The sequence below is a fragment of the Bubalus bubalis genome, chromosome X, assembly GCF_019923935.1.
Source record: "Bubalus bubalis isolate 160015118507 breed Murrah chromosome X, NDDB_SH_1, whole genome shotgun sequence".
NCBI classification, from domain to species: domain Eukaryota; kingdom Metazoa; phylum Chordata; class Mammalia; order Artiodactyla; family Bovidae; genus Bubalus; species Bubalus bubalis.
The window spans coordinates 88,972,665-88,996,743 of record NC_059181.1 but is presented as its reverse complement, the minus strand read 5'-3'; the positions used below and the strand labels follow the sequence as shown (position 1 = coordinate 88,996,743).

Sequence of the window (24,079 nt, the reverse complement as noted above, 5' to 3'; positions counted from 1 at the left end):
CTCTCCAGGAAGAGAAATAGTATGATTTGACCCCTTCATGAAACTCTTTTCTTCATAAGCACCTTATGGACACAACATCAGGCTTTTCTGTTATACTAATCACATTCAAATTATGTCTTCTTTAAGCCCATATCAATGTATTTAAAACTGAATCATGATTGGGCTCTTTTGGATGAAATAGATTTCATACACTGAATGCTGATTTTTGCATGTGTGTGTCACTCTCCAAAGGTAACCTTTTCTTCAGTATTTAGAGACAATTTTGCTTTAGTCTTCAATCTACCGACTACAGTATGATTGTAGTTTTGATAGAAAAGTTGTGTATGTGTGTGTGTGTATGTGTGTGTAACTATGCTACAAAGATAGGATTATATTATTTCATTATGCATGGAAGCATCACTGATGGAGGGCATAGTTTGACAGATCTCAATGATGGATCATTTGGAATAGTCCAGTCTGAGAGTCCCAAAACCCACAGCTGGAACTTTGAAACTTTGAGCTATCTGCTTTGTGCTGTTCCCTCATGATTAGTGGTAATCATGTTTCTTCTACACTATGTGGATGGTAGTTGCTTTTCAAATAGTCTCTAGAGACTCTTTTAATATTGGATTTGTTTAGGAGACTTTAGGCTAACATAGGATTTTGCTTAAGCCTAAGGATTAATTAATTACCCTCTAAGGATTCCAACATTCTGCAAATATGTAATGTCTTCAGCAGTTATGAGCTTCTGACTACAGAACTGGGTGTCCAAGTCTAGAAATTAAAAGGCCTGTAAAATTTGCAAATAGGTTGGGGGGTGGGATTTTCAGAGATAATTAAACTGTTGGAAAATAGCATCTGTGAGAAAAGAACAAAGATAAACTAGATTCCCATAAAGATGAGAGACTCAAATATGCTGCTGCTGCTGCTGCTGCTAAGTCGCTTCAGTCGTGCCCGACTCTGTGCAACCCCACAGATGGCAGCCCACCAGGCTCCCCCGTCTCTGGGATTTTCCAGGCAAGAGTACTGGAGTGGGGTGCCATCGCCTTCTCCAATGCATCAAAGTGAAAAGTGAAAGTGAAGTCACTCAGTCGTATCCGATTCTTAGCGACCCCATGGACTGCAGCCTACCAGGCTCCTCCATCCATGGGATTTTCCAGGCAAGAGTACTGGGGTGGGGTGCCATTGCCTCAAATACGAAGGACTGTTATTTTGAGCAGTTCACCGAACAGTTCAATACAGTGCAGAAAGAAAGCATTGGAACACCAACAATTTTTTTGTTATTCTTTTCAATTTTGTGTTGGAATATTTTCATTGTATATGTATTATAATGAATATATAAAGTAGATATGAACAGTAGTACATGTATAAAATCTATAAATACATATACATACATTGGGGCCTATGCTGAAAAGTTCTCTTTCATTAATATTACAGATAAGAATGTGTGAATAAAGCAATTGCTTTAAAGGACTGTGAGCACTTCTTCAACAGAAGAGTGTTTCAGTGTGCTTGTATAGGGACCAGGACTGATTTAAGTAGGAGCACAAGGAATTCAGTTAGTACATTCATTTTCTTTTTAACAATAACTATTGATGAAACAACATTCATATTCAACAAATATTTTCTGAGCATGTCCTATATAACAAGCATTGCCCTAGGCTCTGCAGATATGATGGTGAATCTACATAGCCATAGTTCTTGACTTTATAGTGCAATATAGTTTAGTGGAGGAAGTGTTAGTCGCTCAGTCATGCCCAACTCTTTGCGACCCCATGGACTGCAGCCCACAAGGCTCCTCTTCCATGATATTTTCCAGGCAAGGATACTGGAGTGGGCTGCCATTTCCTTCTCCAGGGGATCTTCCCAACCCAGGGATCGAACCCGGGTCTCCTGTACTGCAGGCAGATTCTTTACTGACTGAGCTACAAGGGAAGCCCAGTGGAGGAAGGCAGCTATCAAATAAATAATTATACACTTAAATATCTCCTCATAAAGACAACCTACTGAATGAGAGACAACATTTGCAAATGATATGACTGATAAAGGGTTAATATCCAAAATATATAAACAGCTCATACAACCCAACAGAAAAAAATCAAGTAACCCAATCCAAAAATGGCCAGAAGTCATGAATAAACATTTTTACAAAGAGGACATTTAGGTGACCAACAAGTACATGAAAAGATGCTCAATATCATTAATTATCAAAGAAATACAAATTAGAACCACAATGAGATATCACGTCACACCTATCAGAATCAGTTTAGTTCAGTCACTCAGTTGTGTCCAACTCTTTGTGACCCCATGAATTGCAGCACGCCAGGCCTCCCTGTCCATCACCAACTCCTGGAGTTCATTCAAACTCACGTCCATTGAGTTGGTGATGCCATCCAGCCATCTCATCCTCTGTCATCCCCTTCTCCTCCTGCCCCCAATCCATCCCAGCATCAGAGTCTTTTCCAATGAGTCAACTCTTTGCATGAGGTGGCCAAAGTACTGGAGTTTCAGCTTTAGCATCATTCCTTCCAAAGAAATCCCAGGGCTGATCTCCTTCAGAATGGACTGGTTGGATCTCCTTGCAGTCCAAGGGACTCTCAAGAGTCTTCTCCAACACCACAGTTCAAAAGCATCAATTCTTCGGCGCTCAGCTTTCTTCACAGTCCAACTCTCACATCCATACATGACCACTGGAAAAACCATAGCCTTGACTAGACAGACTTTTGTTGACAAACTAATGTCTCTGCTTTTCAATATGATATCTAGGTTGGTCATAACTTTCCTTCCAAGGAGTAAGTGTCTTTTAATTTCATGGCTGCAATCATCATCTGCAGTGATTTTGGAGCCCAGAAAAATAAAGTCCGTCACTGTTTCCACTGTTTCCCCATCTATTTGCCATGAAGTGATGAGACCAGATGCCATGATCTTAGTTTTCTGAATGTTGAGTTTTAAGCCAACTTTTTCACTCTCCTCTTTCACTTTCATCAAGAGGCTTTTTAGTTCCTCTTCACTTTCTGCCATAAGGGTGGTGTCATCTGCATATCTGAGGTTGTTGATATTTCTCCCTGCAATCTTGATTCCAGCTTGTGTTTCTTCCAGCCCAGCGTTTCTCAAGATGTACTCTGCATATAAGTTAAATAAGCAGAGTGACAATATACAGCCTTGACGTACTCCTTTCCTTATTTGGAACCAGTCTGTTGTTTTATGTCCAGGTCTAGCTATTGCTTCCTGACCTGCATATAGGTTTCATAAGAGGCAGGTCAGGTGGTCTGGTATTCCTATCTCTTTCAGAATTTTCCACAGTTTATTGTGATCCACACAGTCAAAGGCTTTGGTATAGTCAATAAAGCAGAAATAGATGTTTTTCTGGAACTCTCTTGCTTTTTCCATGATCCAGCGGATGTTGGCAATTTGATCTCTGGTTCCTCTGCCTTTTCTAAAACCAGCTTGAACATCACGAAGTTCACGGTTCACGTATTGCTGAAGCCTGGCTTGGAGAATTTTGAGCATTACTTTACTAGCATGTGAGATGAGTGCAATTGTGTGGTAGTTTGAGCATTCTTTGGCATTGCCTTTCTTTGGGATTGGAATAAAAACTGAACTTTTCCAGTCCTGTGGCCACTGCTGCGTTTTCCAAATTAGCTGGCATATTGAGTGCAGCACTTTCACAGCATCGTCTTTCAGGATTTGAAATAGCTCAACTGGAATTCCATCACCTCCACTAGCTTTGTTCGTAGTGATGCTTCCTAAGGCCAACTTGACTTCACATTCCAGGATGTCTGGCTCTAGGTGAGTGATCACACCACTGTGATTATCTTGGCCGTGAAGATCTTTTTTGTACAGTTCTTCTGTGTATTCTTGCCACCTCTTCTTAATATCTTCTGCTTCTGTTAGGTCCATACCATTTATGTCTTTTATCGAGGCCATCTTTGCATGAAATGTTCCCTTGGTATCTCTAATTTTCTTGAAGAGATCTCTGGTCTTTCCCATTCTGTTGTTTTCCTCTATTTCTTTGCATTGATCGCTGAGGAAGGCTTTCTTATAGCTCCTTGCTATTCTTTGGAACTCTGCATTCAGATGCTTATATCTTTCCTTTTCTCCTTTGCTTTTCGCTTCTCTTCTTTTCACAGCTATTTGTAAGGCCTCCCCAGACAGCCATTTTGCTTTTTTGCATTTCTTTTCCATGGGGATGCTCTTGATCCCTGTCTCCTGTACAATGTCATGAACCTCCGTCCATAGTTCATCAGGCACTCTATCAGATCTAGACCCTTAAATCTATTTCTCACTTCCACTGTATAATCATAAGGGATTTGATATAGGTCTTACCTGACAGAATGGCTATCATCAAAAAGAATACAAATGAGAAATATTGGCAAAGATGTGGAGAAAAGGGAACCCTCATCTGTTGTTGGTGGGAATGTAAATTGGTGCAGCCACTGTGGAAAACAGTATGGAGGTTTCTCAAAAAACTAAAAATATAACTATCATATGACCTAGCAATTCCACTCCTGGGCATATATCCGAAAAAAATGAAAACACTAATTTGAAAAGATGCATGCACCCTTGGAGAAGGGCATGACAACCAAGTCTAGTATTCTTGCCTGGAAAATCCCGTGGACCAAGGAACCTGGTGGGCTATAGTCCGTAGGTTTGCAAAGAGTTGGACACGACTCAAACAACTGAGCACCCACACATGGATGGACTTGGAGGGTATTATGCTAAGTGAAATGTCAGACAGAGACAGACAAACACCGTATGACATCACTTATATGTGGAATATAAAAAATAAAACAAACCAGTGAATATAATAAAAGAAACAGACACACAGATAAAGAGAACATAGTATTGGTTACCAGTGGGGAGAGGGAAGGGGGAAGCGCCAAGATAGGGGTAAGGGACTAAGAGATGCAACTATTACGTATAAAATAAGCTACAAGAATATATTGTACAACATGGGGAATTTAACGAATATTTTATAATAACTATAAATGGAGTATAAAATTGTGAATCACTATGTTGTACACCTGTAACTTATACAATATTGTATATCAACTATATGCCAATTAAAATTTTAAAGTTAAAAAAATCTCATCATAAACTGCAAAGTATTACAAAGAAAAGTACAGCAGGCTATACTGGAGACTACAAGAGAATAAATTGGAGTACTTTTTCTATTCTGGGGTTGAGAAAGGTTACCCTGAGGAAGGGATATTTAAGCTGGGGTCTATGGGCTCGACTGAGTGGTTAACTTGGGAAGAGGTAGAGAGAGTGTGGCCTTCCTAGAGGGAGGGTGCCTGAAGGCTCTGAGGGAGCACATGGAGAATGAGGTGTACTGCCACATTAGGGACAGATTATCAGGCAACAGGGAAGCTTCAGAGATGAATCTGCTTGACAAAGATGGAATGCAGGCTAAATGACCCCAGAAGCTCCATACTCCTTTGATTTCAGGTGAAAAAAAAAATCACAAATTAGTTGGAGGTACCAGAGGGGAACGGGCATCCCTGATGGCTCAGTCAATAAAGAATCCACCTGCAATGTGGGAGACCTGGGTTGGATCCCTGAGTCAGGAAGATCCCCTGGAGGAGGGCATGGCAACTCACTCCAGTAAACTTGCCTGAAGAATCCTCATGGACAGAAGAGCCTGGCAGGTTACAGTCTATGGAGTCGCAAGGAGTCAGACACAACTGAGCGACTAAGCACAGTACAGCACAACACCAGAGGGGCACAGGAGACAAAAAGAAGTGACTGGGTAGGTGGATAGGCCCAATTGGAACACTGCATTCTACCCCAGTAACGTTTCTGGGAACCTCAGGTGGAACTCTCAGGGTGGCCCTCCAGAATGGTAACCTGTAAGGGTAAAGGGCAGTGTGCTTTCTATGCCTGAGCTACAGATGAGAACCTTTCCTTTTGGATTGCCATGAGAATTTCATGAGCAGTAGCCAGCTACAGGGCCTAGTAATGTGTCGTGATTATGTATTTCCCTGAAATATTTTAAACAAGAATAATTAAGTGTATGTGCTATCCTCTTGAGAAAAGCAGTGGGTTTGAAGGTAGGGTAAATGAGGTAGGTGATGGTTTAGTCGCCAAGTTGTGCAGTAGGTCGAAGGTAATTGCCAGAAATGGGGCTGTGGCTATGGATGAGCTAAGTGGCAGAGCAATGTTTGTGGGTCCATTGTCGCTGTGCCTACTGATCCGCGATGGGAGGGAAGGAGGACAAAGGGAAACCAGGGTTGGCCACTGAGCCTGAAAGAAGTGTGAGCGAGCCAGAGAGTGCTCCCTACCCGCGAGGGCGGGAGGCGGCTACCCCGGGTCCTCCACGCCGGGAAAGGGGCGATAGGAGGCGGCGCGGGCCCCGCCCCCTCCTCTGGCGGGCGCGGGCGCGAGACGCTGCGCGGCGGCAGCGGCGGGCGCGAGCGGCAGCTGTCAGGCCACCGAGGTCCAAGCTGCACTTGCCGCCCCGTTGAGGACGAGGAGGCGGCAGGAGCCTCCTCCCGCGGTGACGGTGTCGCCGCGGAACCGGATTGCCGGCACGGAGGGCTCACCGGCCTGGCCCCCGCGGCCCTCTCCCGCCTCGCTCCCATTGTGTTGGGTAAGATGCCAGTGAGGATGCAGCGAGAGTGGCTGAGCGGCTCGAGGACCCGGGAGGCGGGGAGATGGGGCCCCTGGGGGCAGAGGGAGAAAGGGAAGTCTGGATGATCCCCGGGGGCACTTGCACCTTGTGAAAGGGGCCTGGGCGCCGCCGGCGTCGGAGTTGCAGGGGCGGGGGTAGGTGATGGTGGAGGGGGGCGTTGCTGAGTAATCCAGAGCAGCTGCCAAAGCCGGGCAGAGGCGCAGGGCTCCGTGGGGAGCGGGTGTGGCTCAGTGCGCATGCGCCACAGCTGAGGGTTCTCAGAGCTGGGGATGAAGTGAGACGATCTGGGTCCGTGGTAGTTGGACCTATGGGTGACATCTTCACTTTCTGGGTCTTCGATGCTAACAGGACCCCTGTCACGGAGATGCCAGCATTCCCAGCCTCCTAAGGAAGCTTCTTTTCCCTGTACCTTGCTTACTTAATGTCACCCAAACCTTACCTATTCTTCTCCAGGCTGTCTACTCAGGAAGAAGTGGCCTGGGGACGGTGCCAAATTGCTTTCTAGTTTGCCTTCGGGCTCATAGCCCCCAGAGCCGTCGTTGTGAGGAGAGGTTAGAGGTGAAATTCCACCTTGGACCCTTCTAGTTGCATGTAAGATATAAATATGGGCATAAATGTAAAAATAGCTTTTCGGTGGCAATGACAGCTGTGGCATTTGGACTCAGAGTAAGGATGTAGCTGATAACTTGTTTAGTCTGCAAAATGAATCCAGTGCGTCAGAGGGTTTCCCTGCTGCGGAACCATCCCCCATTCCCAACCCCAAGCATCAGGTTGTATTGGAAACAATCTATACCATTTCAAGTAGAGGGTCTCAAAGATCCAGTCATTTCCTATTTGCATTGATTTTTATGTAGATTAAGGAAAGCCCCACTCAATTCGCCAGTGTAGTATTTCCAAATATTGTGCCAGGAATCCACAGCGAGTTGAATAGTCTCAACCGATGTGTCACCATGAGGTGGGCATTCCCCACAGCTCTAACTATGGCTCCTCCCCCGGTGCAGATTGCTACCACAGCCACCCCTCCTCAGCTTCTCTTCCCCCTACCCTCAGCCCTGTGGTACACATCTCTCTCAAAACTTGCTCCCAAACAATCTGCATTATGGATATGAGCATCATCCTACTCATGGCAGCTGAACTGATGTTTCCAATTTACTTTTCTATTTTTCTCTCCATCATCACACTGAAATGTACTATTTTCAAAGGTTCAACCTCTTTCTTACCATTGTACTGCCTCCTCACACACCTCCATCCCCACCCACAAGCATCCTCAACTAAATACAATAATTGTAACAAGCCTGTGTGGGTGCAGGTACAACAGGTTCAGAAGGTAACAAAAGAGGGGGAGAACAAAGAAAGCTAGGGAGTATCACTTATGTCAATTCCTAGTTCACCTTACTGTCCAAGACTGAGACCCTGTTTGGGGGAAAAAAGTGAATAAACTATCCTTAGAGAATATTTGTTAATCTGTTTTGGGGAGTGAAGTAGGAAAGGGGAATGGTATCTCTGGGATGTCTGAGTCATTTAAAGGCAGATCTTTCTCTGAATAGGGCCAAAATTAGAATAAACATTTTAGTCCAAATCCTAAACTAATAAGGGACCCTTAAGGGATGTATAAGGGATTTGACTTTCCTACTAAATGCACTCAGGGTTATCCAAGAATTTCCTTGCCTACTTAATGCTACCTTCTTTTAAGGATATGTGGCATATCCTGAAGAAAAAAATCATTTGATTTACTTTTATACTGTGCTAGCTCTTTTAAAGTATGTACTAAAGGGTATCACACTCAAAAGATGATGATGATGCCAGCACCCCCTGAAAATATAAAGTGGGATAATTAATCTGCTCTTGTTTTTGTTGAAAATTGAGAAATTTATATATTTGAAATGTGAGGGGAGAGGGAGGAAAACTGGAGCATTTCCACTGACTTTCAACAGGTGGAATTCCTGTTAAGTCCCATCTAGAAACTGATCCAGGTAAGTCCATGACTTCTGCTCTTTAGTCACCTTATAACTAATAATATTTGGATGTCTTACAGATCTGTGAATCTATTGTATCTTTGCATCAATTCAGAGGCATTAGTTCTGGGAGTATTTACCTAAATAATAAACACATACTTATCCATTATCCCTCTGCTGCCACATAAAGGGACTTCAAAGACATATACAAACAAGGGCCCTAGGATCCAGAAATTTAGAATTTGGTTATGCAGGAAAAAAAGATTTTTTAACAATATAAGGCAGTATAATATTATTTCAACTGTCAACTAGAAGGTCTGAAGCTTATATGTCAAATTATAAACTCCTTGAGGGTAAGACCTTGCCTCAAACATGTTTGATTTCCAACAGGGTCTACACCCAGTGGGTGCTCAAGTGATGGAAGCTTTGCAAAGTATATGGATTAGGTAAGGAGAATCTAGAGGCAGGGAGACAAGAGCTAAGAAGCTTTCACAATAGATTAGATACAAAGAGATGTGGACCAAAATGAAGATAGTAGTAAAAGACTGAGAAGTATATCACAAGGAAAAATGAGCAGGATTTAGTGACTGAAGGCAAGGAGATAAGCCTAAACTGTATTCAGTTTTACCTCCAGCAAATAAAGGGGAGTTGGAGACAACAGAGGAAAGTGGAGGATCACCTTAGTAAGAACAGAGCACACAACAGGCACTCAAATGTTTTCTCAAGCATCAGTTGCAGTATTGGGCCAGAAGACCCGTAAGGTCCCTCCAGTGCTAAGATTCTGTGGTATATGCAGATAATCAAAACTTTTGGGGAACAGGACATTCTCAGATATGAAAGAAAGAGAAAGGGAAGGAGTGTTATCCTCCCACTGGCAGGCCCTTTCTGAGAAGAGATAATATGGAGTCACAAGGCCCCCACCAATGAACGAAAGGAGGTGAAGAGCAAGAGGAATGAAAATCTCAAGCCAAAAATTTCAATAAATGCTTACAAATCTTTGCAAATTTCTTAAGCTATTCATTTCCTCCCAAATCCTGTGAGTTAAGTAGGGTAGGTATTATCAGTTCTCTTTTTATATAGGAAGAAACACAGCAAGATTAAGTGACCTGCCCAAGTTCATAAAAGAAATGAGTAGGAAAGTAGTAATGAAGACTCTTGTGTCCTGATTGCTACCAGCCCGGTGCACTTGATACTGAACCACGTTGCTCTTCCCTGCTGTAGAGCCTATGCACCCAGAAGTTATGTGTGCAAACAACCAAATAGGGGATGCACAAGCAATTGCAGCACTATCTCAGATAGTTATTAATACTTCATCATTATTCCTGGAGCTGAGTGTTTGGTTTCCATATTCACTCAGTCCTTGACTCATCATTTGAGTTTATCTGCAGCAGCCGGAAATGTAGAGTTAGTGAGTTGTTTAATGATGTGAACACCTGTTTGCTAGGAACTTAAGGATGCTCACTTGGCATGGGCCCTTAATACTGTCAGTATTGTGCCTAAGTACTTCCTTCAAGTGAGAGTTCCAGAGTTCTGCTCTGTAAAGTTATCCTACAGACCAATATAAAAATTAACATGAGGTTGCTAAGCAGTGGAGATTTCTTAAAGGCTTCTTAATTCCTCAGTTAGAACACTCAACAAACTAGGAACGTTTTTTTTCTTTTTAGATCAGTACTCTTGATGTTGCGGAAATAAGATGTTTGCCATAATTAATTATAATTTTAAATGAAGTTGTATTTGAATTTAATAAAGCCAGTTAAATGCTAAAACCTGTGTTTAAGACAGACGACCAAAATTTAGTAAATTAGCCAAGACTACATATGGTAAACAAGGAGTCCCCAAACATATTTTTTTCCTCTCTGATCTTCTGGAATCAATTGCAGAGACACCCTCTAGGCAGATTGATGAGTACATTAATCGCTTTTTTGGAGATCGGCACATTGGTAGGTACAAAGGGAAGGAATTTCATGTCTGACTTAGAATTTCAACATATCTTAAACTCCTCTGTACTTTCCCTTTCCTTAATATCATCTACTTTCTTTGATTTACTTTTACTTTGAATGGAGAGTTCAATAGAGAGACAATGTAAAACATTTTTTGTTGTTGTTCAGTCGTTCAGTCATGTCCAACTCTTTGCGACCCCATGGACTGCAGCACACCTGGCTTCTCTGTCCCTCACCATCTCCCAGGGCTTGCTCAAACTCATGTCCACTGAGCCAGTGATGCCATCCAATTGTCTTGTCTTCTGTTGTCCCCTTCTCCTCCTGCCCTCAATTTTTCCCAGCATCAGGGTCTTTCCTAATGAGTCGGCTCTTCGATTCAGGTGGCCAAAGCATTGGAGCTTCAGCATCAGTCCTTCCAATGAATGTTCAGGATTGATATCCTTTAGGATTGAATGATTTGATCTCCTTGCAGTCCATATAAAGTACATTCAAGTTAGGACAGAGTTAACGTTCATCCAATAAAATTATTTTGTCCATGATAAACATTTTTAGCCATTTGAACTCTTAAGTATATTTGTGAAAAGCATCCTCTGTAGGTAAATTGAGATTGATCTTTTTCCTGACTTGAGTGTATTTCTATATAGATAGCCTTAACTTTATTTTTAAATAAATTTTTAAAAATAATGTTTCCCAATCTGTTTTTTAGAATCATAAAAAGAGAGAATATAACAACAACAAGAAAAAGACTAAAATTGAGACAAAGACCCAACTGGGTAGGTTTACATTTTATTCTCAATTGGGTAGGTATCTGTTTCATATGTTTTTATTGGATCTCTTAAAATGAATATTTAGAAAAATACATAGTACACCTACAAAGCAACATAACTCTAATGACTACTGAGGTTTTCAAGTTACATTGCAAATGTGTGTGCTCCTTTGCATGTGTTCATTTCCTAGTGTTGTTTCAAAATTTTTTGTATGCTAATTATTTTATTTGTCACTACAAATTCTATATGCAGTATATATATGCAATATTATCATCACCTAAGTGTAAATATGATTTATAATAAGTGCTCTTTTGATGAGTGGTTAGTTTTCATCTATTTGGGTCACCTTTATAAATAACACCCAATAAACATCATCACGGAGAAGGTGATGGCACCCTACTCCATACTCTTGCCTGGAAAATCCCATGGATGGAGGAGCCTGGTAGTCTGCAGTCCATGGGGTCGTGAAGAGTCGGACACGACTGAGCGACTTCACTTTTCACTTTCATGCATTGGAGAAGGAAATGGCAACCCACTCCAGGGTTCTTGCCTGGAGAATCCCAAAGACGGGGGAGCCTGGTGGGCTGCCGTCTATGGGGTCGCACTGAGTCGGACACGACTGAAGCGACTTAGCAGCAGCAGCAGCAAACATCGTCATTGTTGATTTTCCACAATGGACCTAATTTGAAAGAACCTAACAGACTCTAGTACAAGGTAGTTGTTCAGTAAACATTTGATCTTTTTAAGATGTGTTCTAGATAGTCCATGTATAGACAAGTGGAGGTAACAATAAAGATACTGTATAATCATTAGCTCTTTAGAGTTTACAGTATGTTTTCATTGGTGTCATTATGGAATTAGAACCTAAATCCAGAATTTAATAAGCTATCCAAGATTCTCTTCCTTAATGATAGCTGTTTATAATAATACCAGTCAACAATCATCAACTTGAGTGCCATTGTTCCATGAAGAAAAGATTATGGAAGATCCTTTACTTGTGAGGGTATCCATAACAATGCAAGTATTAATATAATGGGGCAAATGCCTGAAGAAAGCTAGTCTTTTTCTCTTTTCCAAGTTCTGGGGTCCAATGTAATCCTAACCAAAACCTCTGCTAACAAAATCAAGATTCCAGCCTACACAGCTTTCTCTCCTCAGTTGTTCTTGGGTCCGTCAGGAACAGACTTCAGACCCCTCTAATCAATTTCATACTCTTTGCCTCTTGTTTGGAATTGTCCAAACCAGAAGCTAAGATGTTACACATTTGAGTAGCATTCCTGTTCTAGGCTTTCTCACCTAGAATAGGGTCAGAACTGAACCAGATTATAGCACCATCTGTTAGTCCATTTATCCATGGCATTCAGCCATTTTTCCTGACACAGGCAAGAGACTTCAGAAAAACAAGACCTGTTTTCTCCCTTATACAAAAAAGAATTTTATTCCTTCTGCTATACTATATCATTTAATGAACATGAAATAAGAGAGAAGGTAAATAAGAAGGCCTCATAATTCAGAAGAAGTTGATTTACTATGAAGTTGATTTCAGTTTCAGGTTTAACTGTTTTCCCTCCTACTTTTTCTTTTATTTTCAGGATCTCTTGGTTATAAACTCTTCTCCATCTGGTGCTGCAACAATGAGTGGGAAATCCCTGCTCTTAAAGGTCATTCTCTTGGGTGATGGTGGAGTTGGGAAAAGCTCACTCATGAACCGTTATGTAACCAATAAATTTGACTCCCAGGCTTTTCACACCATAGGGGTAGAGTTCTTAAATCGAGATTTGGAGGTAGATGGACGTTTTGTAACTCTCCAGATCTGGGACACTGCAGGGCAGGAACGTTTCAAGAGCCTTAGGACACCCTTCTACAGGGGAGCAGACTGCTGTCTCTTGACCTTCAGCGTGGATGACCGGCAGAGCTTTGAGAACCTGGGTAATTGGCAGAAAGAATTCATCTACTACGCAGATGTGAAAGACCCTGAGCACTTCCCCTTTGTAGTTCTGGGGAACAAAGTAGACAAAGAGGATAGGCAAGTGACTACTGAGGAGGCGCAGTCCTGGTGCATGGAGAATGGAGATTACCCTTATCTAGAAACAAGTGCCAAAGATGATACTAATGTGACAGTGGCCTTTGAAGAAGCTGTCAGGCAGGTATTGGCTGTAGAGGAACAACTGGAGCATTGCATGTTAGGTCACACTATTGACTTGAACAGTGGTTCCAAAGCAGGATCTTCATGCTGTTAAAAGTAGGAAGCCATTTTAAAATGTGCCCCAAATTGCTCAGTCAGTAGTGTGAGAATCACTGTGCCCCTCTATTAGTGCACACACATACAAAAGGATAAGAGATAAGTTTCTGATGTGAACCAGAGCCTTTCAAGTTGAAGTTGTAGAGTGATTTAAAAAAAAAAAAAAAAAAAAAGCTTTATCAAGCCAACTGTATTTTGTGTAATTTCTGCTATTTCCTTCTTGTGTGTATCAGGACATTTCAGAAAACTTTAGTCCTGACAGATTTAAATATTTTTCAAATCACAGTTTAATCTTAGAACCAGCCGCATGAAGGAGTTAAAGAGCTACAGCTATCCCTTAAAGCGTTCCATTAATCAACTAACAAATGTCACCATTGACACTTGCCAAGCAGTTTCTGACATGTCTGCCAAAGGGGAAAAAAATAAGACTCTGAGATGTACTACAATAAACATAATAATGCAAACTAGGATGTCCTAAGCTTGAATGAATTATAAAGAGGTGGTAAAGATTAAGAGTGCAAAATATAATGATGTGCACTGCCTTGTTTAAACACTTGTGTATGGTTTGCTCCCATCTGAGCTTTAAAAAAATGCCATCTCGGTAAGAGATACACTAATGACTCTGGAAATTTATTATACTCGTTTTATTTGAAGTAACAGGGTCCTCATGAATGGATTATGCTTCATTATGCCAACCACCCTTGCAAATAGATGGCTGGTCTGATTTTATTTCCGCTGCACAGGGGTGTTGCTTCTCTGACAACCTCTTATCTAGCAATGCTGCTTAGTATACGGCTTTGAATCCAGTGCACTCTGCTCATAATTGTGATGGTCCTTTGGTCTACCATACTGTGCTCTCAGAGAAGCCTTCAGAACAGATTGGAGGATACTGGGCTTTTCTCATAAGGTACCTTAACTCGAATATTTATTGTAGAAGAAGGAACTGATTTATTGTATGTTGCACTGCATGTTCAGCTGGCCAAACTAGGATGTTGAAAGTAACAAGAGAATATGCTTTAACCCAGCATTAGAATGAACTCATAATTAGAGTTGTCCAGCAGTGGAATGGTCTGCCTTAATAGTGAACCCTCTTCCAGTGAAAATATTCAAGATGCTAGATGACCATCTGTTAAAATACCATAGCTAGATGTTTGGTTTAAGGTCTCTTTCAGCTCTAAGTTCTAGGAATCTATGAGCTACAAACTACATTTAAGTGCCATGTTATAGTTAGATATATCTTAAGACAACAGCTACGACTATGGAAAGGGACTTTAAAATTTCTCAGACTATTCTGGGATCAGCCTTTAACAGCAACTACATAGCTCTTTCTTTTGCTTTTGCACTATGTCAGGAAAAATTCTTGAACTCCAAGTAATCATTACATGCCCAATATAAACATCCTGAGGATACCATATTAAAATACAAAAACAGTTTGTCAGAGTTTGATTACCATGACTGCCAACTATATACTTTATTATGAATATGCAGTCTAGTTCTTGTCAGTTGATTTATTTGTCCTGCGTAGCTTTTAATCTGTACTTTTACAACATCAATGATAAAATAGTGACCCAAGGTAGTGAGGGACAGTTAAAAATGACCACAAAAAAGACCTAGGTCGGGAAGGGGGCCGGAGCTTTCACAGGAATATAGCCTAGAACTCTCCAATGTAGCCACATATGGAATCAGCCTTACAAGTGGGACCTTATGTGCTTTAAGAGCTCTGGGACTTTTTGGCAACATTGATAAGTGGAAGATGATATTTTAATCCAGTCATACTCAATATTTCCAATTTAAATATGGTCCTGACCCCATTGTCTAACTAACTTTGATGCCAAAAGTCGAAGCCAGAACTGGGACCCCACAGCTCTTAAGTATTGGTCCCTATCCTGCCTATGCCTATAGCCAGCCACACTGGTTTCCAAGTACTATGATCATTTTGCTACAATCATGTTAGAGTGAAAATCTGTACATCAGAACTGTTAATTGCTAATTGTTTTTAAGTGCATGAGACCTGGGGCCTTCTCTTTCTACTTGCACTCAGCTTATAATAGTTTCTATTTGTAGATCTCAGGCCTTCATAAAGACCTCCATCCACTCACAAAAGTACTTGTCACTATGAAAATGGCACGTGATCATTTAAGCAAAAAAATAAAAATTACTTGGGTATCCCATTCATAGGCCTCCTGTCCATCCAAGACAAGTGTTAATTTTATTGGCAGGTCAGTTGAAGCCCCTTTTCTCTTAGCCATACCAGTTTTTTTCTACCAAATCACTACATAATATATTAACAAAAACACTTAATATTAAGTGACAAAAAGTGGTGGCATTTTGGTGAGTAATACTTAGTGGGGTGCTGACATAGAGTTTGGTTAAGATTAAAAAAAAAAAACACCAAAGGCTGAAATCTGTGAGTACCAGGAACTGTGCATATAGAAAATTGTGTACTCTAGAATGTGCAGTGCAATGTTTTCAGTAGGTGTTTTTTTCATGAACACTGGATTTTTTGGAACAAGATGTTTCTAATTGAAACTATACTGTTTTCAACTGTCCATTAAAACATCATACAGAATATCTCTTAATTTATTTTCATGTTTTGGGCTAACATTCAGGGGGCCTCAGTTTTCATATATCTTCAGTGGATTGATGAATTTCAGGTTAATTTGTGCCTGCCTCAGCCATCTCTATTGTACCCTGAGGTATTCCACAATCCTCTTGTTGCAGGTGCTGCTAAAAACTCAAAATTGTGTATCAGATATTTTGTTTCAACTGTAAAAAAAAATCATCTGTGTTAAAGTGAATAAAAAGTGCATTTTGAATAACCAGTATACAATGTGTGTGCTTCTTTTTTCCCTTTCCCTTTTCAAGCAACTGGTGAGTGTGACAGAGCATATTCATCTATCAAGTCACTCTTTCAGGCTGTCCTACATGTGGCCCTGGATCATTTTTTCACGTGGTACTTCAAGCAGCCACTACCTATTGATCAGACAGACACTGTTCTACTGATTGGGAAGCAAACTCGAAAGATTAAGATGGGAAATTTCCTTTTATTTTATGCCAGTTTTTAATACATAAAGAGTATTGAGACTAGAAATTGGATCTTGACTCTCCACTTTATTTCTTCATCATTTAGAACAAAAGTAAGCCATCACAAAATAGAAACAGAGCTTACACGTTCCCTTTATTTTCTTGACTGGCCTACTGTCCAGATCTTAGGAAAATATGAAAATATAGACAAAACAAATCTGAAAGCAAAGGATAATTTTGTTCAATATTCTATTGCCTCTCACATATTGGACTTTAAAGAGACTTGGATTAGCATTGATCGAGTGATTTGGATATCCAGTACATCAGCACAAGTCTCTCCACAGCACATCATTTCCACATCATTCCATCTGTCACAGATTTAGTCCTCTTCTCTCCCGCCCTCTATTTTGCCTATTGGAACTCTCAGCAGTCAAAATCACAAAGGGAAAGACAAACTGATTTTTTTGCCACATGTACTGTTTCCCTCACGAAGGAAAATTATATAATAAATTATCAGACCAAGCTCAACTACAAGCATCTGAAATCCTTTTGATTGGGCTAGAATGATGTCACTTTTAAGCTAGAAGGTCATAGATCTCAGTTCAGTTCAGTTGCTGAATCGTGTCCACCTCTTTGCAACCCCATGGACTGCAGCACACCAGGCTTCCCTGTCCATCGCCAACTCCCAGAGCCTACTCAAACTCATGTCCATCACATTAGTGATGCCATCCCATCATCTTATCTTCTGTCATCCCCTTCTCCTCCCACCTTCAATCTTTCCCAGCATCAGGGTCTTTTCCAATGAGTCAGTTCTTCGCATCAGGTGTCCAAAGTATTGGAGTTTCAGCTTCAGCATCAATCCCTCCAATGAATATTCGGAACTGATTTCCTTTAGGATTGTCTGGTTGGATCTTCTTGCAGTCTAAGAGACTCTCAAGAGTCTTCTCCAATACCACCATCCAGAAAGCATTGAATCTTGTCATATATCTAAGCTCTTCTAAAGGATTTGCTCATCCAAAACTGATGCTTTAAAAACTAGTTTTCTGTCTTTGCAGGTTTTCTTTTGTTTTAATTTTTACTTATTTAATTTTGGTCATACTGGCTCTTCATTGCTGCACGTGAGCCTTCTCCAGTTGTGGCAAGTGGGGCTACTCTTCCTTATGATGTGTGAGTTTCTCACTACGGTGACTTCTCTTGTTGTGGCACAGCCTCTAGGCCCATGAGCTTCATAGTTATGACACACAGACTCAGTAGTTGCAGTTCATGGGCCCTAGAGGATGGGCTCAGAAGTTGCAGCACTTGGGCTTAGTTGCTCTGCAGCATGTTGGAATCTTCTCTGACCAGGGATAGAACCCATGTCCCATGCATTGGCAGGCAGATTCTTATCCACTGTGGAAATAGTTTGGCTATAGTTCTTCCAGGAAATGTGGAATAGATGATTTCTCCTCAATTCTATAACTGAATATTTAAAACACACTGGGAAAATTGAAGCACCAATATGAGTAATTTAAGGCTGGAAGTGACATCTCTACTTTCATTTGAATTACCTGAAGTAGTTCTATTGTTGTTTAGTAGCTAAGTTGTGTCCGACTCTTTGCAACCCCATAGACTATAGCCCATAAGCTCCTCTGTCCGTGAAATTCTCTAGGCAAGAATACTGGAGTGGGTAGCCATTTCCTACTCCAGGGGATCTTCCTGACCCAGAGATTGAACCAGCGGCTCCAGTCCCATCTCTTGAATGGCAATGTAGATATATACCTTAACCTCCGTGATCCACATAATCATTTCACCTTTTTATCACTTTGCTACAGAGATATAGGATTCATTACCACAGAGTGCTTTTCTTATATTTGATCTTTAGGGCAGGTAAACTGTGATACAATTTTTTAATTAAATATTCATATATGTGCATTTTTTTTTACAATCTGATCTCTTTCCTCCCAGATTTATTGAGGTATAATTGACAAATAAAAAGTTGTATATACTTAAGGTGTTCAAATTGATGATTCAATGTACATATACACTATGAAATAATCACCACAGTCAAGCTAATTAATATATCCATCACCTTTCAGAGTGACCTTTTGTTTTTGGCTGTCTTTTTAATTTCTTCAATTTAACATCACCAATAAAGACCTCATTTTTACTCCTTTCCCTTTAAGAAAAGGAAAGGATAATGATAGAAACTAGGTATAAAGAATGAAAATAAGGCTATTAAATTATTAAATGTCTCCTTAGTGGTATGTTTGCAAAAACTGGTAAGCAAGAATCTAGCTTTTATTTCACTCGTGGCGGTGGTGATGTTTGTAGGAGAGTTATTATGGTTTTCTTTTTTTTAAGGGGGTGAAGGGTTATTTCGTGCTTTCCCAGCTAGAACAAGTGTCTTCACAGCTCGAGATGTGAAGGAATTGTCACCTTTAGTTGTATAGGAATTGCTACAGTGATCCATGTGTCTTCATAAATCACTTTGTCTTCTCCAAGGCAACACTGAGAATTTTGGTTCAGCCATATTTAAGTACCCTTTTAAATGGTGGGCTTTGTGAGTGCAAATATGTGTATTTTTGAGCAATCTGTCAATTCTTTTCATACTTTATGAATTATGGGTCAATGTGTAATGAATTTCATTACTCCTGAATTTTAGCCAGACATGCCAAACTGTGCTTCTTTTATTTGATTGATGAAAAGGAATTGAGAAACTCCACCTTGATGAAAGAAATGCTAGCTGTATTGATTAGAGTTAAAATATAAATCATGCCTTCCTGTGGTTCATTCATGAGGAAGCAAGAAGGAGGCTCATCTCTTCTCTTTTCTCTTTCATTGTTCTTGGCTGACTTAGAAACATCATGGCCAAGGGTGTGTCCTGTAATATATTGTTCAGCATAGAGTTGGAAGAATGAGTGTTGGTATCCTTTGAATTGTCTCTTTTTTCATTTGTTTCCAACAGGAAAACAGTGTCACCAGCTGACACTAAAAATTTGTTTTTATTTTTTTTCTGATTATGAAAGTCATACACACCCATGGTAAAAAACAAACAGCAACCAAAAAAAACCTGAAGGAAAAAAGAAACAGAAAAGCAAGATAAAGAAAATGAAAGTTTCCTTTCATCTTATTACTCTGAGGTAATCAGATTTTTAAATATTACTTTTTAGTGTGTATGTGTGTGTTTTAATATATTTATGTAATAAAGAAAATTGATATTATACTGCACAAGCTGATTGTAATGTTTTTCACTTACCTAACGTGACATTTTTCACTAGGTCATTATATATTCTTCTAGGGATTATATTTAATGCTTGCATAATAGTCTATTGAAGGATTTGCCATAATACATGTAATCAGGAAAGAGTTGGTTCTCTAAACCTGGAGCTTATTTCTCTCCATTCTTTGACTGAAGAATAAAGTTTTCCTTTGCTTCTGAAAAAAACCAAACAAACGATATTTCAGACACTTATTGCTAGACATTTAGGTTGTTTTCCAGTGGTCTCCTTTTTACAAAGTAAAGCAGCAGTGCATGTCCCTAATATTAATCAATTCACATTTCTATTATTTCCTATAAGTAAAATTCTAGGTCAATGAGAATGAATATTTTTATGATTTTTAATATGCATTATCAAATTGTCATCTAGAAGAAAAGTTGTCCCAAATTACATCAATAACAGTAAAATAAAAGAAGGCCTATTTCTATAAACACTCAATTTTTTCATGGAATATTATCTTTGCGAACCACATATGCCTAATTTGATGAATGAAAAATAATCTCATGTTTTGATTTGCATTTCTTTCAATCTTTGAGAATAAATAGTTGTTCATGTATTTATTGACTATTTTTATTTTTTCTCGAGTGAACAGCCCATTCTAATCCTTAGAACATTTGGGGAACAGTCATTTTTGTTTCTTATTGATTTCTAGAATCTCTTTATATATATATATATTATATGCATTAACCGTTCATCATATCTGTATTACTGGTTTTCTGCAGTCCTCTCCCATACCTATTCCTTTTTAATTTTGTTTATAATACTTTTTTAAATGTTGAAAGATTATTGAAAGGGTTAGCAGGGTGGTGGAGGAGAGAGAAATGCTACTTGATCTGTTCTTTGTTCTTGACCACATTTAAAACTATGCACTTATTTTTGTTTAGAAAGATTAAGAGTCTAATCTTGTGTCATAATGACAAAAAATTGATAGCAAAATATTCAACTTCTTTATCTGCATGATGTCAGAGGCTGGTTCCATTTGTGTTTTTTGCTGTTATTTAAATGAATATTACTCTGAAATCTTATACGAATACAGAAACAGTGACAGTTCAGCTTTCACCCACAAGGGGGCAATAAAGACCAGTATTCAGCGGTAGATGACCCACAAGACTGCAGACTGTTAAGAGCCAAAGGGACGCCTAGAAATCATCCAACTAGTTCACCTTCTCTTTATTTTATAGATGAGGAAAACTGGAACCTGGAGTGGTGAAATAACTTGCTCGTGGTCACAGAGCTGGCCAGTCAGAGCTGAGTCCTAAGCATTTTCCAGTTGACCATATTGTGATTTTGTTACATTGATACAAACTATAAACATATACTTTTTTTTCTGATTTTAAATTTGTTTTTGTCTTTTCAGGTAAGAATCACATAAAATAAACCATGTTAAAGTGTAAAATTCAGGAGCATTTAGTCATTCACAGTGTTGCAATCACATAGGTTTTGATCTTCTGAATTCAAATCCCAGTCCTGCCACTTCCTGTAAACTTGCTGATCTTCATTTTCTTCAGCTTATGTAGCAAGAAAATGTCTTCCTTACCATGTTGTTTTGAGGATTACCAGAAACAATATTCACAAGGACCTAGCAATGTTCTTGGCACAGAGTAGATGAGAAATTCTTTCTTTCCTTGAAGATATTAATCAACAATTCCCCCATCTATATTTATTTCATATTAAGAACAGAAACACATTCCAGAGTAGATTTTTTTCTCTTCTCATGACTATTACTGCAGTATTTACAATGAATTTTAAATGTGCTCAGAGGTTAAAAATGGTTTTTAAAAAACATCACAACATGGGTTCTTCTGATAAAATTGGCAAAGGATTGCAGTATTCAATAGACATAAAGATGCTCTTTAAGACAAACAAGCTTCCTAGTTCAGTACAGTTCAGTCACTCAGTTGTGTCTAACTCTTTGTGACCCCATGAACCGAAGCATGCCAGGCCTCCCTGTCCATCACCAACTCCCAGAGTCGACCCAAACCCATCTTCATCGAGTCGGTGATGCCATCCAACCATCTCATTCTCTGTCGTCCCCTTCTCCTTCTGTCCTTAATCTTTCCCAGCATCAGGGTCTTTTCACATGAGTCAGCTCTTTGCATCAGGTGGCCAAAGTATTGGAGTTTCAACTTCAATATCAGTCCTTCCAATGAGCACCCAGGACTGATCTCTTTTAGGATGGACTGGTTGGATCTTGCAGTCCGAGGGATTCTCAAGAGTCTTCTGCAACACCACAGTTCAAAAACATCAATTCTTCAGGACTTAGCTTTCTTCACAGTCCAACTCACACATCCATTCATGACCACTGGAAAAACCATAGCCTTGACTAGATGGACCTTTGTTGGCAAAGTAATGTCTCTGCTTTTTAATATGCTGTCTAGGTTGGTCATGACCTTCCTTCCAAGGAGTAAGCGTCTTTTAATTTCATGGCTGCAGTCACCATCTGCAGTAATTTTGGAGCCCAGAAAAATAAAGTCAGCCACTGTTTCCACTGTTTCCCCATCTATTTGCCATGAAGTGATGGGACTGGATGCCATGATCTTAGTTTTCTGAATGTTGAGATTTAAGCCAACTTTTTCACTCTCCTCTTTCACTTTCATCAAGAGGCTCTTTAGTTCTTCTTCACTTTCTGCCATAAGGATGATGTCATCTGCATATCTGAGGTTATTGATATTTCTCCTGGCAATCTTGATTCTTGTGCTTGAATCTTGAAGCTTGTGCTTCATCCAACCCAGCATTTGTCATGATGTACTCTGCATATAAGTTAATAAACCAGGGTGACAACATACAGCCTTGACATACTGGTTCCTTTTCCTATTTGGAACCAGTCTGTTGTTCCATGTCCAGTTCTAAATGTTGCTTCCTGATCTGCATATAGGTTTCATAAGAGACAGGTCAGGTGGTCTGGTATTCCCATCTCTTTCAGAATTTTCCACAGTTTATTGTGATCCACACGGTCAAAGGCTTTGGCATAGTCAATAAAGCAGAAATAGATGTTTTTCTGGAACTCTCTTGCTTTTTCCATGATCCAGTGGATGTTGGCAATTTGATCTCTGGTTCCTTTGCCTTTTCTAAAACCAGCTTGAACATCTGGAAGTTCACGGTTCATGTATTGCTGAAGCCTGGCTTGGAGAATTTTAAGCATTACTTTACTAGTGTGTGAGATGGGTGCAATTGTGCGGTAGTTTGAGCATTCTTTGGCATTGCCTTTCTTTGGGATTGGAATGAAAACTGACCTTTTCCAGTCTTGTGGCCACTGCTGAGTTTTCCAAATTTGCTGGCATATTGAGTGCAGCACTTTCACAGCATCATCTTTCAGGATTTGAAATAGCTCAACTGGAATTCCATCACCTCCACTAGCTTTGTTCGTAGTGATGCTTCCTAAGGCCAACTTGACTTCACATTCCAGGATGTCTGGCTCTAGGTGAGTGATCACACCATCATGAACATCTTTTTTGTACAGTTCTTCTGTGTATTTTTGCCACCTCTTCTTAATATCTTCTGCTTCTGTTAGGTCCCTACCATTTCTGTCCTTTATCGAGCCCATCTTTGCATGAAATGTTCCCTTGGTATCTCTAATTTTCTGGAAGAGATCTCTAGTCTTTCCCATTCTGTTGTTTTCCTCTATTTCTTTGCATTGATCGCTGAGGAAGGCTTTCTTATAGCTCCTTGCTATTCTTTGGAACTCTGCATTCAAATGTGTATATCTTTCCTTTTCTCCTTTGCTTTCTGCTTCTCTTCTTTTCACAGCTATTTGCAAGGCTTCCTCAGATAGCCATTTTGCTTTTTTGCATTTCTTTTTCTTGGGGATGGTCTTGATCCCTGTCTCCTGTACAATGTCATGAACCCCCGTCCATAGTTCTTCAGGCTTTTTGTCTATCAGATCTAATCCCTTGAATCTATTTGTCACTTCCACCATATCATTGTAAGGGATTTGATTTAGGTCATACCTGAATGGTCTAATGGTTTTCCCTTCTTTCTTCCACATAAGTCTTAATTTGGCAATAAGGAGTTCATGATCTGAGCCACAGTCAGCTCCTGGTCTTGATTTTGCAGACTATATAGAGCTTCTCCATCTTTGGCTGCAAAGAATATAATCAATTTGTTTTGGTGTTGACCATCTGGTGATTTCCATGTGTAGAGTATTCTCTTGTGTTGTTGGAAGAGGGTGTTTGCTATGACCAGTGCAGTCTCTTTGCAAAACTCTGTTAGCCTTTGCCCTGCTTCATGCTGCACTTTAAGGCCAAATTTGCCTGTTACTCCAGGTATCTCTTGACTTCCTACTAT

The 24,079-nt window shown here is 40.0% G+C and overlaps 1 protein-coding gene across 6 annotated transcripts; it reads left to right on the top strand.

Annotated features, from left to right (window-relative positions):
- Positions 1–6,383: 6,383 nt before the first annotated feature.
- On the top strand, positions 6,384–16,339 carry RAB9B (RAB9B, member RAS oncogene family). Of its 6 annotated transcripts, XM_044936820.1 has the most exons (5): positions 6,385–6,568; positions 7,064–7,201; positions 8,545–8,583; positions 11,212–11,278; positions 12,865–16,339. In XM_044936820.1, exon 5 carries the CDS (start codon positions 12,907–12,909, stop codon positions 13,510–13,512), a length of 606 nt encoding a protein of 201 aa, XP_044792755.1. In that variant the 5' UTR covers positions 6,385–6,568; positions 7,064–7,201; positions 8,545–8,583; positions 11,212–11,278; positions 12,865–12,906; the 3' UTR covers positions 13,513–16,339. The 6 variants fall into 6 exon arrangements, with proteins under 6 accessions (XP_044792756.1, XP_006073399.1, XP_044792755.1 ...); XM_044936821.1 differs by lacking the exon at positions 8,545–8,583 and having other exon boundaries at positions 6,384–6,568; positions 11,212–11,305; XM_044936819.1 differs by lacking the exon at positions 8,545–8,583.
- Positions 16,340–24,079: the final 7,740 nt, after the last annotated feature.

Excerpts from the sequence above, each read along its gene's own strand:
- RAB9B (XM_006073337.3), top strand. The coding sequence starts at position 12,907 with ATGAGTGGGAAATCCCTGCTCTTAAAGGTCATTCTCTTGGGTGATGGT.